This window comes from Echinops telfairi, unplaced genomic scaffold (genome assembly GCF_000313985.2).
Source record: "Echinops telfairi isolate 266 unplaced genomic scaffold, ASM31398v2 ScPeMD7_2010;HRSCAF=2546, whole genome shotgun sequence".
Taxonomy (NCBI): domain Eukaryota; kingdom Metazoa; phylum Chordata; class Mammalia; order Afrosoricida; family Tenrecidae; genus Echinops; species Echinops telfairi.
In genome coordinates this window covers 4,100,403-4,116,402 of record NW_022105908.1, presented here as the reverse complement: position 1 = coordinate 4,116,402, position 16,000 = coordinate 4,100,403, and the positions used below count along the sequence as shown (strand labels likewise).

At 40.8% G+C, this 16,000-nt stretch overlaps 1 protein-coding gene across 1 annotated transcript in view; it reads left to right on the top strand.

Moving 5' to 3' along the window:
- DNAH9 (dynein axonemal heavy chain 9) overlaps positions 1-16,000 on the top strand; it is a 397,093-nt gene that overhangs the window by 225,288 nt on the left and 155,805 nt on the right. The window contains exon 43 of the mRNA XM_045293291.1: positions 148-271. Coding sequence (XP_045149226.1) covers positions 148-271 — 124 coding nt within the window. The remainder of the gene's footprint in view (positions 1-147; positions 272-16,000) is intronic.

Sequence of the window (16,000 nt, the reverse complement as noted above, 5' to 3'; positions counted from 1 at the left end):
GGGTTGCTCTTATTTCCGGTTAAAGTCGGGTTGTATTGTTTGTTTCTTTGTTTGTTTGTTTTTATGGTTCTGTTCTTAAAGGCTGAGTTGACATCTCACCCAAGAAGCTTCTCTTCTGAGAGATGTCCAATGCTGATTTTTCTGCAGGTGGACCTGGCCACCCTGTGTCTCAAAGCCGGGGTAAAGAATGTCAGCACAGTATTTCTCATGACTGATGCCCAGGTGGCTGATGAGAGGTTCCTAGTGCTCATCAATGATCTCTTGGCATCAGGTAAGACACTCTGTTTACTTTAGTGTCTCTAAAATATGCCCCATGGCATTCAAGGCATGATATGGTGGAAAGTTGATCCACAGTCAGCAGGTCCAGGTCACAGAAGTCAGAGGAAAACTGAAGGAGTGAAGGTCAAGGTTATACAAAGCCATTCTCTAGGTTGGTTCTGCGTCTCTTGTCCACGCTCCTTCGTTCTCTCTTCACTGCACAACAAACAGTCATGTTGAGGGTCTTTTTATGAATCTAAAGATGGGATGAAGACAGAATTCTAGTGACCTACTGAATCCACCGACAAGATGGTGCTTCTCCCTAAGCCGAGACAGAGACTCAAGGGTGTCCACAGTGTTTCAATAGACCAGGCATTGCAGAGAGAACAGAGAATGAGCATGATAGAGTAACATCAGGCTATCCCTTTCATTAACCAAAGATTCAGAATCTTAGGGAAGCAACTTGGTGCTCAGGGCAGACCACACCAAACCAAACTCACTGCCATGGAGTCAACTCTAACTCATAGAGACCCGTTAGGACAGGATAGAGCTCCTCTTGTGGGTTTCTGACATTGTAACTCTATGTGGGAGGAGAAAGCCTCTTTTTTTCTTATGGAGCAGTTGGTAGTTTTGAACTACTGACCTTGAGGTTAGTAACCCATTGCATAATCCACTACAGCACTTAGGGCAGAAGCAGATGCAGAACATCTCAACATAATTGACCTTGGTCCTCAAAGACCTTGAGAGAGGGAGAGGTATCACTTGCCCTCTGACATTGTCTGTACAGTGTCGAACTACATGCAGAGTTCCATTCGTGTTAGTTTGATGTCCTTGTGCATTTAGGGAGCCCTGGTGGTATAGTGCTTACAAGTTGGACTGCTAATTGCAAGGCCAGCAGTTAAAAACACCTCGGGAGAAAAACGGGGCTTTCTACTCCCATTAAGAATTACCCAAAAAATGATAAATTTTCAAGGATTCATGAGGGAGGGAGGTTGAGGGAAGGTGAAAAATGAGCTGATACCAAGGCTCGAGCATAAAGAGAATGTTTGAGAATGATGATGGCAACAAATGTACAAATGTGCTTGACACATGGATGGATGGATGGATTGTGATAAGAGTTGTACAAGCCCCCGATAAAATGATTAAAAAACAAAGAGTTACAGTCTCAATCCTCTCAGATCACAGTTGAGGGATGTGTAGAGCCTATTACTAGACAGAGAAGATTGCAAAATCAGTTATGATGACCGACATAGTTAGGTTAAGAGTAAATATCATTTAATCTCCCTTTTGACCCATCTTAAAGTGGTTTCAGTTTCGTTTTGTTTTGTTTTTAAGTGACGGGGAAATCCATGTGGAGTAAACTCCTGGTGAATCCCCTCTGACCTGGACCAGAGGTGCAAATAGCCTTGCTATCATGCGGGAGGCATTGGGATGCGGATTGGTACAGATGTGGTTAGGTTAAAATTTGGTACCCTATCGTTTGATCTACTTTGAGTCATTTCTGTTTGTTTCAGTTTTCAGTACGGGCTTCTTTCTTTCCCATTGAGGTTCTTATCTGTTTTACTTAGTTATTGTTAGGGTTTCTGTTCAGTTGTTTGCTTGTTTGGGGTTGTTTGGAGTTTTTGTTTTTGGGGGGCTTTTTTTGCCTGTTTGTTTTGTTCTTAATGTTTATTCTGTATATGAAATCCAGGATAGGTGTAGCTATAGAGACAGTAACTGGAGTACTATCTCTGGTTCCTTAGGGGCATGGCAAGGGAAGAAAATTAGGTGCTAATAACGATGAGTACATGAAAAAAGACAATGTTCTAAAACTTATTGTGTTGATGTGATTGAGCTATTGAATTGTATGATGTGTGAATTATATGCCAATAAAAGTGTTGGGGGGGAGAGGCTACAGTCTCAGAAACTAACAGGACAGTTCTACCCTGTCCTATAAGATCTCTGTGAGTTGGCATTGACTGGATAGCAACTGTTGGCATCAACAGTGAGTTTGTTTTGGAGTTTTCTGGTTTATGTATTTATGGATTTGGAAATTATGCCAACCATTCTGATATATTGATATAGATATGCATATCTAATATATGTTTGTTTGTTTGCATAATACTATACGTAGTACATGTTTATTACATAGAGAATGAATTTATTTCCCTTAGAGAGAGAGAGAATATGCTTCCCTGGCTCTTAAATCAAGTTCACTCTTTACAAAATCAGCTCTCATCTGGGCCCAGAAAATAAAGTCAGTGAGTGGATGTCTCTGGAAAAAATGTCTGCCTCTGACTTTCCAGCGTTTCAGAGCCCATTTCTCCACAGTCCAGCCTGACGCTGATTGAATCCCCTCCAAGGACCACGTTCACAAATCCATCTCCCGCTGGTCTACCCCAAGCCAGATGTATTATATTTCTCCTGTGTGGCTCCTGCCATGTGACCCTCAGGAACATCACTGCTTCAGAATCATGGTCTGCTCCATGTTGTCGCCATTGCACTCAGCCCTTTTATTGCCCCTTTCCTGAGGAGGCACTGGTCCCTGCTCCAGGTCTCCTCACGGAGAGCTGGTCGCTCCCTTCACCTCATTTCTGACAAAGGTCCAGGGCTCCTCCTGTTGGCGACTCCAAGCATAACCGCGCCTCTCCTTCATTTATTTTCCTGTTGCTTCTTATAGCCAGGAGTGTGCTATTGACTCGTGGGCTTTTTCTCTTCCAATTCAATCGGTTTTCCATTTCCCAATATTGTTTCGTGACAGACCATCATCTACCATAGCAGTATTTCACTCACAAACTTTTCTCACCTTTGTATTATTTGACTAAAGAAGAGAGAGAGGGGCCCAGCTATCCTTCCAGGCTGAAACTGTTCAGTCGAGTCTGATTTCTAAACAACTAACGAGGGAGAAATGGCTCTCTCAAAGCCTTGCAGAGGCCAGGCATGCTGCCAGCGTCACCTGTATCTTGCTTGTCTCCAATCCAGCCCGGTCACCTTCTTCTAAAATAAGATCTGATTACAAGGATCTATATATAACCTCCTCCCTGGGGGAAGGACAACAGAAAAGTGGGTAAAGGGAGACATCGGACAGGGTAAGATGAAAAAATAATAATAATTTATAAATTATCAAGAGTTCATGAGGGATGGGTGGTGGGGAGGGAGAGGGGGAAATGAGGAGCTGATACCAAGGGCTCAAGTAGAAAGCGAATGATTTAAGAATGATGAGGGCAACAAATGTACAAATGTGATTGACACAATGGATGGATGAATGGATTGTGATAAGAGGTGTACAAGCACCCAATAAAATGATTTTTTTTAAAGTTCAGTCCTCAACTAACATCTTTTTTTTAATTTTCCATTTCAATGTTTTTACGTGCAAGGGGACATTAATTTCACTCACTTTGTTATGCAACCATCACCACTATTTCCAAATATTTCCATAACCCTTACGAGTTAGTTTTTTTAATTTAAAGGCCAACTTTTTCCAGTGAAAATTAATTTCTAAGACACTACCTGAGGTAGTTAGTTTATTGTACCATCCTGGCCGATAAACACATGGGATTAATTGAAGGGCGGAGGGAGAAATGGCTCGGTGACCCTCGCCTTTCTAGTTCTCGGGTCTCTTATTTTCTGATGGTCGGACCAGGGTGCAGCTGCCTTAGCCAGTTCCCTGCTTCAGCTGGCAAGGCTCACTGCCTGCAAGACATCCCTGAGGAGAAGCCACGTGAACCTACCCCAATGCAGCCCTGGGTGCTGGAGCACCCGTGTGGAGACCCCTGCCAGTGCTGAGATGTTTACACGTTCACTGACTCGGCATCATAGTGAGTGTTTTGTGAGATGGAGCAGGATTTGTGGATTGGTGTCGGACATGTTAATGGGTTAATGTTGGACTTGTGGGCTTGAGCAGCACTGGATTGGGATGTTTTCTTGATGTGCACTTACCCTTTATATAAAACTCTCTCTTATGCATGAGTTTCTGTAGATTTGTTTCTCTAAAATTCCCAGACTAACACACTACCTAATGGATGCAGTCAACGTATGCCAAATCCAAGCTCTTACTTCCCTTCCATGACCTCAACCTAACATATGCCTGTTAAACCTGAGATAGTCAAGAAAATATTTTCTAATCTTCTTCCTTTTATATTACCCACATGCATAGTAGAAAAAGTAGAACATAGCATCGTTCTCATTCTGTCAAATATAAATCATTTCATCTTGACTTACAGTATATCAGAAGTTGCTAGGATTCCCAAGAAGTTCCTGAAGACCTTGGTTTTTGTTTGCTTGTTTGTTTTTAATTGGGGGGGGGGGAAACAGATGAAATAACCCACTTCCCACTGGCTAATGCAGTAAATACTAGGCAACTGCACCCCTGGGTGACAACTTTAGCTTTAGCTCATCCGTTTCTAGTTGTCTGCAAGCTCTGTTAGGTTGAAGATACAAAGTAGAGTGCTCAAATTCCACTGACTCAACGCTCCTCCAAACAAGCATCCTTCTCGGTGCCTCCGTGATCTGATATGTGTCAGACGGTCTGCTTTCCAGCCAAGCTTCTTCCACTCACTGTTTCATCCCTTGTTTCTAACACCATTTCCCAAATCAAACCATGAAGGTCTGGAATCTTCACATAAACCCACGTTCCCACGCCAACTGAAGCATGGTAGACCCCATTTTCATGCCACTGCACCTCAAGTGGGTCACAGAGTAAACAGGAAGAGATCATATCCACAGTGTGTGAGTCTGGGTGCTTTAGAGAAACCAATCCACAGAAACTCATGCATAAGAAAGAGTTTTATATAAAGGTTAAGTGCGCATCAAGAAAACCCCCCAACCCAGTGCTGCTCAAGCCCACAAGTCCAACATTAACCCATATGTCCAACCCCAATCCACAAAGTCCTCCTCCATCTCACAAAACAGATGCAATGATTCTGACTTGCAGGAGGAAAGCCGAGTCAGTGAATGTGTAAGCATCTCAGCGCTGGCAGGGGTCTCCACACAGGTGCTCCAGCACCCAGGGCTGCATCGGGATGTTTTGCAGGAAGGCACCCTGGTCCGACCATCAGAAAGCAAGAGACCCAAGAACTAGAAAGGCGAGGCTCACCGAGCCATTTATCCCTCCGCCCTTCAATTAATGCCAAATGTGTTTATCGCCCAGGTTGGCACAGTAAACTAACTAACTCACACAGTGTACAACATTAAAATTTATTGAATTAACAAAAGATAAAAACCAATGTGGCCACCCAATTTGGGAACTAATGCAGCATAGCTTTGGGTCACTTCTTGTTGCCCCCAGTTATTTAACTGCTGGTGAAATTCTGCATAAAGTATAAATTCTTGCTGGATCTGGAAAGTTCAATTGTTGCTAACAAGTAACAATTCCTTTGTTGCCCTGTTATAATAATTCCTAAACAACATGTGCTGAACATCAAACCACAGCTATATAATACATTATTTTTAATAGCTGAACTCCCTTAATTACTGAATCAAACTCAGTATCAGACAGGCCCCATCCAGAGGAAAAAAGCAGATTCATCTCCTGACTTCCTGCAACACCATCTGTGGCTGCAGTTTTACTAGCATTCCCCAAAGCCCACTTTGCAGCTATTCCTGTGCCAGTTCACACTAGCCAGACAAGAAGAGCCAGTCTGCTGTAGGTGCAATGCCTCTCATTCCACTCTCCAGAGCCCACACTTCATTTTACTTTGGCATCTTACTTTGAGATGTTCCTTTTACAAAAAGTGAAAGCTTTTTCACTCTTAAATTAAGATTTATCTTCTTTGGTCCTGGATATATCACTTTCCACTTATTCAAACATTCATCAACCATTCATTAAACTCATAGGTTGTATTCACTAGACACGAGGCTCAAAGGTGAGTAGCATGAAGCCTCTGTGTGGTCCGTTGAAAGAGTTTATTACCAGTTGGGTCCCTTTCCTCTAATGTCATATACCTCTTCTTCTCTGAGCCAGATTTTCTCTTTTTAAAAATGGACCAAATCTTCTTACTCTTAGACTACAACAAAACTGAACAAACAAGCAAAAAGAAATGGGAAAAGAGCATCTGATCTTCCAGGCACCTTAGTATTATATTCATGATTGGCATCCAACAACTCTACGTGCATCATTGGGCAATTTAGAGTCTGCACATATGCATGATAGGGGTGGCTTGGGCTTTTTTTGCCTTGCACACCTGGAACTACATTTTTGATAGGCCATCTCTGAGGTTCAATAAGCTGAATTTGATGCCATTTCCTTGAAAGGAAAAAAGTGGGGGTAAAAGAACAGCCATCAAGAATGTGCCTAGCCTGCTGGATGATCTTTGTGGGCTCTGTAAATCTGTCCACCAGATGTTTCCTCAAACCACAGACAGTGGCTCGTCCTCTGGCTACCAAGCAGAAATACCAAAAGGGTTCTGCAAGAAGATGGTTGAATAATCAGCCATAGACATTGAGAGGAATGATCACTGAGTTATCTTCTTGGGTACTAAAGTTCCCATATTTGAGATTGCCCCCTGCACTGTACCATTTCTCTCACCACCGATAGCCAATTAATATTCAATTACCATCCATTTCCACCACTTGTTTGTCATTTTGTCATATTGTGGTGGTGCGTATGTTACTACAATGCTAAAACTTCTGTCACTGGTATTTCAATCACCAACAGGATCAACCAAAATGGAAAGGTTTCAGCCAAACTTCCAGGCTAAGAATGGACCATGAAGAAGAAATAGGCTGTCCACGTCAGCCACTAACACTATGGACAGCATCAAAACATGGTCGGTTACTGACCGCCTAATGAACAGAAACAGGACATTGTCCAAAAGTGTGCCCGAATCCTCAGGTCAGAAGACACTCTAAATATGAGTAAATAAGAGCTGCCCACTCGAGCAGTCAACCATGATGATGCTGGTGGAGTAAACCCTGCAGGAGTGAAGCCTTCAAGACCTTCCTGTGCTGACGGGGCATGACTCACGATGAGAAGAAACAGCTGCAAACATCATTAACAATTGGGACTTGGAGTGAATAAAATATGAATCTAGGAAACTTGGAAGTTCTTACAAATGAATTGTAATGCATAATGATCCATATTCTAGACCTTAGTGAGCTGAACGGGGCTGATATTGGTCATTTTGATTCGGAAAATCTTATGGCTTACTATGCTGGGAATGACAGTCAAGAAGAATGGCTTTACATTCATTGTCAAAAAGGACATTTCACGATCTATCATGAACTACAATGCTGCCTGTGATAGGATAATTAATGTCTAATCTGCATACAAGGAAATCCAAACAACACAACTACCATGCCATTCAAACTTATCACCAACCACTAAAGCTATTGAGGAAAAATTGAAGAATTCTACCAATGTCTTTCGGTTGGAAATTGATGAAGCACGCAATCAAGATGCACTGATAATTATTGGCAATTGGAATTTTTAAAAAAGGAAACAGAGAAGGGAATAGCAGTTGAAAAACAGGGTCTTGGTGATAAAAACAAAGCTGGAGATGACATGATAGAATTTTGCAAGACCAACAAGTTCTTTGTCACAAATACTTTTTTCAACAATACACTTCGACTTCTCCGAATGGAATACACAGAAACCAAATCGATGACATCTGGGCAAGAGACATGAGGTCACGATGGAGGAGAGAAGGAGAAGCTCAATACCAGCACCTAATACCTGGCCAGGGACTGACTGTTGCCCAGGGCATCACATTGCTCACGTGTAAGTTCAGGATAAAGTTGAAGAAAGTGAACACAGTACCACAAGAGCCGAAATACAACCTTTAGCATCTACTACCCAGATTTGGAGAACCTCTCAAGAGCAGGTGTGATGAACAGTGGAGGACATCAAGGACGTCCGACGTGACACCATCCAGAGGTCACTTTGAAAGTGGTACACACCCCTTAGAACAAACAACCACCCTCCAAAATCCAAAAGGCAGAATTTGCCCAAGGAAAATTCAGAACATGGAAAGGAAGGAAGGAAAGAAGGAAGGGCAGGCTAATAGAAATGGGAAACGGGAAAATGGAATGAGTGCTGTTTCACTGTGGGGATTGTGATCAATGACATGAACCGTGTGTATGAATTGTTGAATAGAAAACTGATTTGCTCTCAAAAGCTTCAACCAATTCACAATTAAAAAATTTAAAAACAAACGCCTCGAACATTTTATGGCCCTCAATACATATTAAAATTTCCAAGCAGTTTTCTCAGCCTGTCTATTCATCACAAGAGGTTGAAACGAGTTATTCCATTAATAAGACCTTCATTTTGACAAGCTGTAGTACAGAGTATTTTATATGCATGGTATTAAATGTCTTAAAATGGAAATTAAATCAAATTTGTCCAATTAAGGGAAGAAAGTAGATGAAAATCTTCATGATAATTCATTTTTTATCTTAGCCTTTTATATGATTAAAGCTAATTAGTATAAAACTCTTAGTGGATTTTTAACTGGACCAGTGCTCTTAAACGATGAAGGCAAGAAATTTGTTGAAACATTGGCACAGACTTCCTGCAATAGTTCAAGGAAGTGGAGCCAATTCAATGACCTATGGAATAATAACTCCAAATACTCTATTTAGCCACAGCCCATTTGCAAGGCCATCTGTCTTTGAGGACCTCGTAAAACCCACATCTTCAGATTTTGGTTTTCTAAGAACCATTTTTTTAAATCATTTTATTTGGGGCTCATACAACTCTTATCACAATCCATACATACATCAGTTGTGTAAGGCACATTTGTACATTCATTGTCCTCATCATTCTCACAACATTTCCTCTCCACTTAAGCCCCCGGCATTGGGTCCTCATTTTTCCCCCCCCTCCCTCATGAGCCCTTGATAATTTCTAAATTGTTATTTTGTCATATCTTGCCCTGTCCGACGTCTCCCTTCACCCACTTTTCGGTTGTCCATCCCCCAGGGAGGAGGTCACATATAGTTCCTTGTAATCAGTTTTAGGAACCATTTTAATATCAACTATCTTAGACTAATTCTCCAGAAAAACTAATACAGTAAACCTTATTTATTTGAAAACAAACAAAATCCCTGCCATGGAGTCAGTTTTAACTCATAGCAATCCTATAAAACAAGATAGAGCTGCTTCTATGGGTTTATGAGGCTATAAGAGAAATGGGAACAGAAAGCCTCATCTTTTCTCCCTACCAAAGTGTTTGAACTGCTAACCTTGGGGTTAGGAGCCCAACATGTAAGCAACTATATCACTAGGGCTACTTACACTTAAATAAGGTGGTTTCAAAGGTTTGCGGGAGGGGGGGGGGTATTCATTGTCTATTAATTTCATTTTTCTTTGAACTTTTGAACCTCTTATGTGTATATTAAAAGAGAAAAATAGCTCACAGAAATGATTCACACCATTGTAGAAACCAACAGGGCCCAAGTCCATGAGTTAAATGGCAGATTGGAGGCTTCTCCTAATTCACATAACCACGGGAGCTGATGAACCCAGGATTAACAAGTCACAGGACAGGCTGTGAATCCCAAGATCAGCAGGCAATATGACAGGCTGCTGGCTCAAGGCCTAAGAACCAAAGATCAGAACTGGATATAGGATCCACAGCAAACAAGAAGCGAGAAAACTTTGCCAAGACATTCATATATATTTGATACTGGTTCTAACCCCAAGAAAACCCTTTCACGTTGCCTGCCATAGCCTATCTCTTCAGAAAAGAAATGGCATTATATCAGATATCATTGTGGGGGAGAACTACATCTTTACATAATTGCCAGATTATGTCTCAACTGCCAAACAAAAGAATTATGGCTGAGCCAAGAATTAGGCACAACCTTAACCATCACACATAGCAATGGCCTCTTCGAAGACTAACATTTCAGTGATGCTGAAGAGTGAGAGAATGAAGACGCATAGGATGTGGAAGGCATTACAGGGTAGCTTCTGATTGCACATGCAGATAACCACAATATCTAGCAATGTGGAAGTACTTGTCTAGCAATGTGGAAGTACTTTTCAGATATACGTAACATTTACATTATATCCCCTGCTTTCCAGTTTTTTGTTATACCAATGCTTCCTTCATTGTTGTCTTCTCTCTTTCATCTTTTTTTTTTTGAGCCATGTCTTTTTTTATCAGTGGCATATGAGGGGGTACCCCCCCAAAGCAGATATTTTTTCAAAGCTACGTATTTAATTTTTTTTTTTTTTTACAAAACAACCTTACCGCCTTCAAAGTGCTCTCCATTATACTTAATCCATTTGTGAAATCTGTGATTCCATTCTTGAAAACACTTTTCAAACTCATCTATTTGGATAGCTGATAGCACCTCCCTCATTTTTTTCTTCATCTCTTCTATGTTGTCAAGCACTGTCCTTTCATGTCCCTTTTCATTCGCAGCAACCAAAATAAATTACATGGAGTGAGATCCGGTAAGTTAGGTGTGTGGAGCAAGAGAGGCATGCTGTTTTTTGCCAAAAACTGGTGCACTGAGCTGGCTGCGTGAGCAAGTGCATTGCTGTCGTGGCAAAACCAGTCGCCTGTCTGCCACTGCCACACATTGTTATGCAATCTTTTCAGAACCTCTAAATAGAAAGCTTGATTAACAGTCTGACGTGATGGAATGAACTCCAAATGTACTAACCCCCTCACATCATAATAACAAGTGAGCATCATCTTGATCTTTGATTTCACTTGGCAAGTTTTTTTTGAGCAAGGTTACCATGGCGTCTTCCATTGCTTGATTGATGTTTGCTTTCAGGGTCAGAAAAATAACACCATGTCCAGTCACCAGTAATGACCTTGGGAAAAAAGTCGGGGTCACTTTGGAACTGTTTCCACTCAACGCTCTTTTTCCTGGTCAGTCAGAACCCAAGGCAGTGACACTTCTCATTCCCAAATCTTCCATTAAAATTTGCTGAACTGAGCTCCAAGATAATCCAGATAACTTCCCCATCTTTTCTGTGGTCCGTCGTCAGTCTTTGATCACAAGTGCATGGATTTTGTCCACATTTTCATCCACTCGGAAAGCTGACAGACTTCCAGAACAAGGTTTGTCATCAATTAACATTTCACCTTTTTTGAAATGAGAAAACCACTCATACACTTTAGGCTTTCCCATAATGCTGTCCCTGTAAGCTGTGCTCAACACCCCAACAGTTTCTGCAGCGTTTTTCCTGAGCAGGAAACATTTCACAGTCACCTGCTGTTCTCTTAAATAGTCCTTCAAAAAAAATGAGTTTCGAGCGAAATTGTTTTTACAAAAAACTTCACTGTGACTGGAGAGAACCTTTCCAGGCGATGCCACCTGGGTGCATTAAATCAGAGCGAGCTGCTCAATGCTCACCTAATGGGGAAAATGCATATAATTCACATATACGCAATTCATATAATTCACATCGTGCCATTGAATCATTTTTAAAATTGTGAAATCATCACAATCTATATTAGAACATTTTTTTCTTTCTTACAGTTATTGTTGTTAGCTCCCCACTTTCCCCCAAATATAATAAATGTGGAAGACAAACTTGATGACTGGGTGCACCCAAAAATAAAACACTTTTGCACATCATAAGTTAACTTCATTAAAATACATAAAATGAGAGCCCATTGGGGAAACATTTTTAACAATGGACAAAGGATTAATTACCAAAATGTACAGAATTCCGCAACACTGCAATAAGGAAAACAAATTATCCAACTAAAAAGTGAACAAAAGACATGGACAGTTCACACAAAATGACACTCGAATGCTAACACATGGAAAGATGCTCATGATCACCAGCCATACAGATAAGCAAATGAAAACAAGAATGAGATACCACCCGACACCCACATTAGCCCAGATTAAAACAAAAGCGACTATCAGCTGCTGGAAACGGGTGTGGAGAGATTGGAACTCGTATACACTGCCTGTAAAGATATGTTTAAGGTCGTGCCTTAAACAATGGGGAATGGAATTACCGTACGATCCAGCAATACTTTGCTGGGCATGTACCCCAAAGAAGTAAGAGACAGACGATGAACAGATGTGCTTTCTGATGTTCGTGGCTGCACAGGTCACAATAGCAAGAAGCTGGAAAAGCCAAAATGATGATTGGTAAAGGAATAGATTAAGAAACTCTGGGTTATACACACAATAGAATACTGTGCACCCCTGAAAAACAATGATGAAACCACAAAACCCCTCATGACCTAGAGAGACCTAGAGTCAATCATGAAGACAAATATAGTCTGAGACCATCGTTACATCTCTTAATCTTACCTCTCTCGCTGAGAAAAGCTCTTTCACTTATGCAGGAGGCTCCCAACTACTATTGCACCTCATACTCTGTCTCAATTTCTTCGCAGGTTTCTCCTTTTCTCCACTCTTACAAAAATTGGTCAGTTCCTTCAACCCCTACACCTAAGCTATAAGTCCACTACCTGGATCATAATGAACATTTTGCTCTATTCCATTTCTTCTTTCAACTTCAGACTCTCCTGTGGATTCAAATACAACTACGTGTCTCCCTCCTAAAATTTTTTCAAATTAGCTTTCTTGGATTTGAATTGATAGTCAAACAGCATCCTAGAACGTTTTCCCAGACACATTTCTCCAAAGGATAAAATTAATAGTTTCGCATTCTGGCCGCCCATATTTCCTTTTCTTGTTTTTAAACTTTTCTACAAGTTTGTTTTAAAAGAAATGTTTTAGGAATACCAACAAGAATACAACAAACACTCTTGCAAATTACAGACAAATTTGCAGAACAGGAACTTCCGGTGTGGATGCATAAGAATTCCTTTGCAATCCAGTTGTGATGGGGTCCATTCCAACTTGGTGGGGAACCACAGGTGTCACAGTAGAACTGTGCTTCCTTGTCTTTTCAATCGCTGGTGTTTCAATAGATTCCAAAGCCTTCCCCCCACCCACCCCCTAAAGTTCCTAATGCAGCAGCTGTGTGCGTTCACCGTTGTTGAGCCCTGCAGGGACTCATCCTTGTTGAGCCCTGCAGGGACTCATCCTTTGCGACTGAAAAGGCGGAGTTACGAGATGATCTAGTTGTCACCTGTCCTCTGAAAAATGCCAAATGGCTGGCTCTCCAGAGTCATTGCACCACCCGACTGCCTGGCCCATAGTGAATCCTGGTTTTCTCCTCACCTTACCAACACTCACTGTTATCTAACGTTTGGGTGTTACTTTTTGCCAGTTAAGTGGGAAACCCAATTTTGTTGGTTTCCTTTCCCTTTTTACTAATTAAAAAAAACATTTTGAGTCTTTATTGGCGCTACGCGTTCTCTTTGGGGTGGCATGCGCAGTCATATAACTCAGTCCGTTTGTTAGGTTCTCTGCCTTAGGGTGTGTGGTGCCTACGCTAGAATTGTCCATAATTCATGTTTCTGTTGAGTTCTCTTTCTTAGGATTTGTAGAAGTTCTTTATATAGGCTGGATTCTAATTCTTTGTTCATTAGTGAGTCATAAATACCTTTTTTAAGGCTGTGTCTGACGTTTGCCATGAAAATTTAGTTTTAAAGTTGAAAATATAAATTTTTGGTTTCATTTTTTGGTTTGTGCTTTCTACACTTTGTTTCAGAAAGGTACTCCAATCTCAGTGCCATTAAAAAAGAACTTCCTTATTTTTAATTATTAATATTTTTGCTTTTCACATTTCTGTCTTTAATCCACCTGGAATCTATTTTTGCATAGTGATATAATTTTATTTCTTACTATGAGTACTGACTGAACCTAGCATCACTTATTGATTAGTCCATCCTTTGCCTGCTGATCCATTTTTTATTTCTGTGTGGGTATGTTCCACCCCCACCGCCTGCCTGTCTTTTTGTCGTACTGCAGTGGCTTGCGTGTTGCTCTGATGCTGGAAGCTGTGTTACTGGTATTTCAAAGACTAGCAAGGTCACCCAAAGTGAACAGGTTTCAGCAGAGCTTCTAGATAAAAACAGACTATGAAAAAGGAATCAGCTGCCTATTTCAGAAGAAGTATCCGCTGAGAGACTTACGCACAGCATGGAAGCTCTGTCAGATCCTGAAGGGCTCATGGATCGAAGCAGCACATTCCCAGATTGTCCCAGAGGACAGGCCCCTGGGGTCAGAAAGCACTTGAAATAGGACTTCTCAAAGTCGTTGGCCATAATCTGTGAGAATGGAGCTTTCAGGGTCTTCGTTTTCTGATGGGGCACAACTCAAGGTCAGAAAAAAAAACAACTTGTTTTTTGCCCACAAAAAAGAAAAAATCTACTAATATTCAGAACCTGGAATGTACAAAGTATAAATCTAGGAAAATGGGAAGTCATCAAAAAAGAAATGGGATGCATAAAAAATAATATCTTAGGTGTTACCTAAAGTGGAAATCAGAAAATCATATAGTTCACTATGCTGGGAATGACAGAATCAAGAGGAGTAACATTGCATTCAATTTTCAAAAAATGTATTTCAAGATCTATCTTGCAGTCGAATGCGGTCTTTGAGAGGATTGGATCTATCCATCTTTAAGAAAATCCAATTAATACAGCCACTACTCAGATTTGTGCAGCAGACTCCAAAGTTGGATGAAGAAAGTGAGGAATTCTACCAACATCCTCAGTATGAAATTGATCAAAAATACAATCAAGATGCCCTGATAATTATTGGCAATTGGAAGGCAAAAGTTGGAGACAAAAGGGACTAGTAGGTGGAAATGGGGTCTTTAAGGATGATAGAAGCAAAGGTAGAGCTCACATGGTAGAATTTTGCAATTACAAAAGAGTATTTCATCACAGATACCTTTTTCAACAACACAAAGGCCAGTATGCGCATGGACTTCTCCAGTTGGGATATGCACCAATCAAATTGACCATATCTGAGACATGAGACTATGGAAAAGCTCAGTATCAGAAGCTAAAACCAAGCCAGGGTCTGACTGTGGAAGACTATCAGTTGCTCGTTTGTAAATTCAGGTTGAAGTAGAATAAAATGAAAACAAGTCCACGGGAGCCAAAATACAACTAAGAGTATATGTCACCTGAATTTTTAGAACATCTCAAGAACAGAATTGATGTATCAAGCACTCATAACAGAAAACCCGATGAGCTATGAAATGGCATACGTGAAGTTGCTCTTGAGCATAGAGTAGCTGAGGCAAATGGAAGAAATCACGTCTAAGAGCTGCACAGAAAATTTCAAAGGGCAGCTTTAGAAGACATAGTCAAATATTACAAGGAAATATGCAAAACTTAAAGTTAGAAAACCTAAAATGTAGAGCACCTAAGCATATCTTAAACTGAAAGAACTTAAAAAAAAATCAAGCCTGGAGTGGTGATTTTGAAAGATCCTATGGGGAAAATATTGACTGATGCAGAAGCATCAAAAGAAGATTTGTAAGAGTACATAGTCACTGTCACAAAAAACGCGAGTTGATGTTCTCGAGGTAGCATATGAGCAAGGACCAATAGTAAGTACTAAAGGAAGAAGTTCAAGCTGCACTGAAAGCATTAGCCAATGCCAGGCTCCAGGAATTGATGGAATACCAATTCATATGTTTAAACAAGCTGAAGACACAATGGAAGCACTTATCTATGCAAGAAAATTTGGAAGACAACTCTTTGACCAACTGAGTGGAAGAGGTCCATATTTGTACCCATTCCAAAGAAAGGTGGGCTTAAAAGAATACTCAAAACTATAGAACAATATCACTGATATCACATGCAAGTAAAATTTTACTTAAGATCATCCAACTATGGTTGCAGCAGTACTTTGATAGGGAACTGCCAGAGGGTTAGACCGGATTCCTAAAAGGACATAGAATAAGATTTAT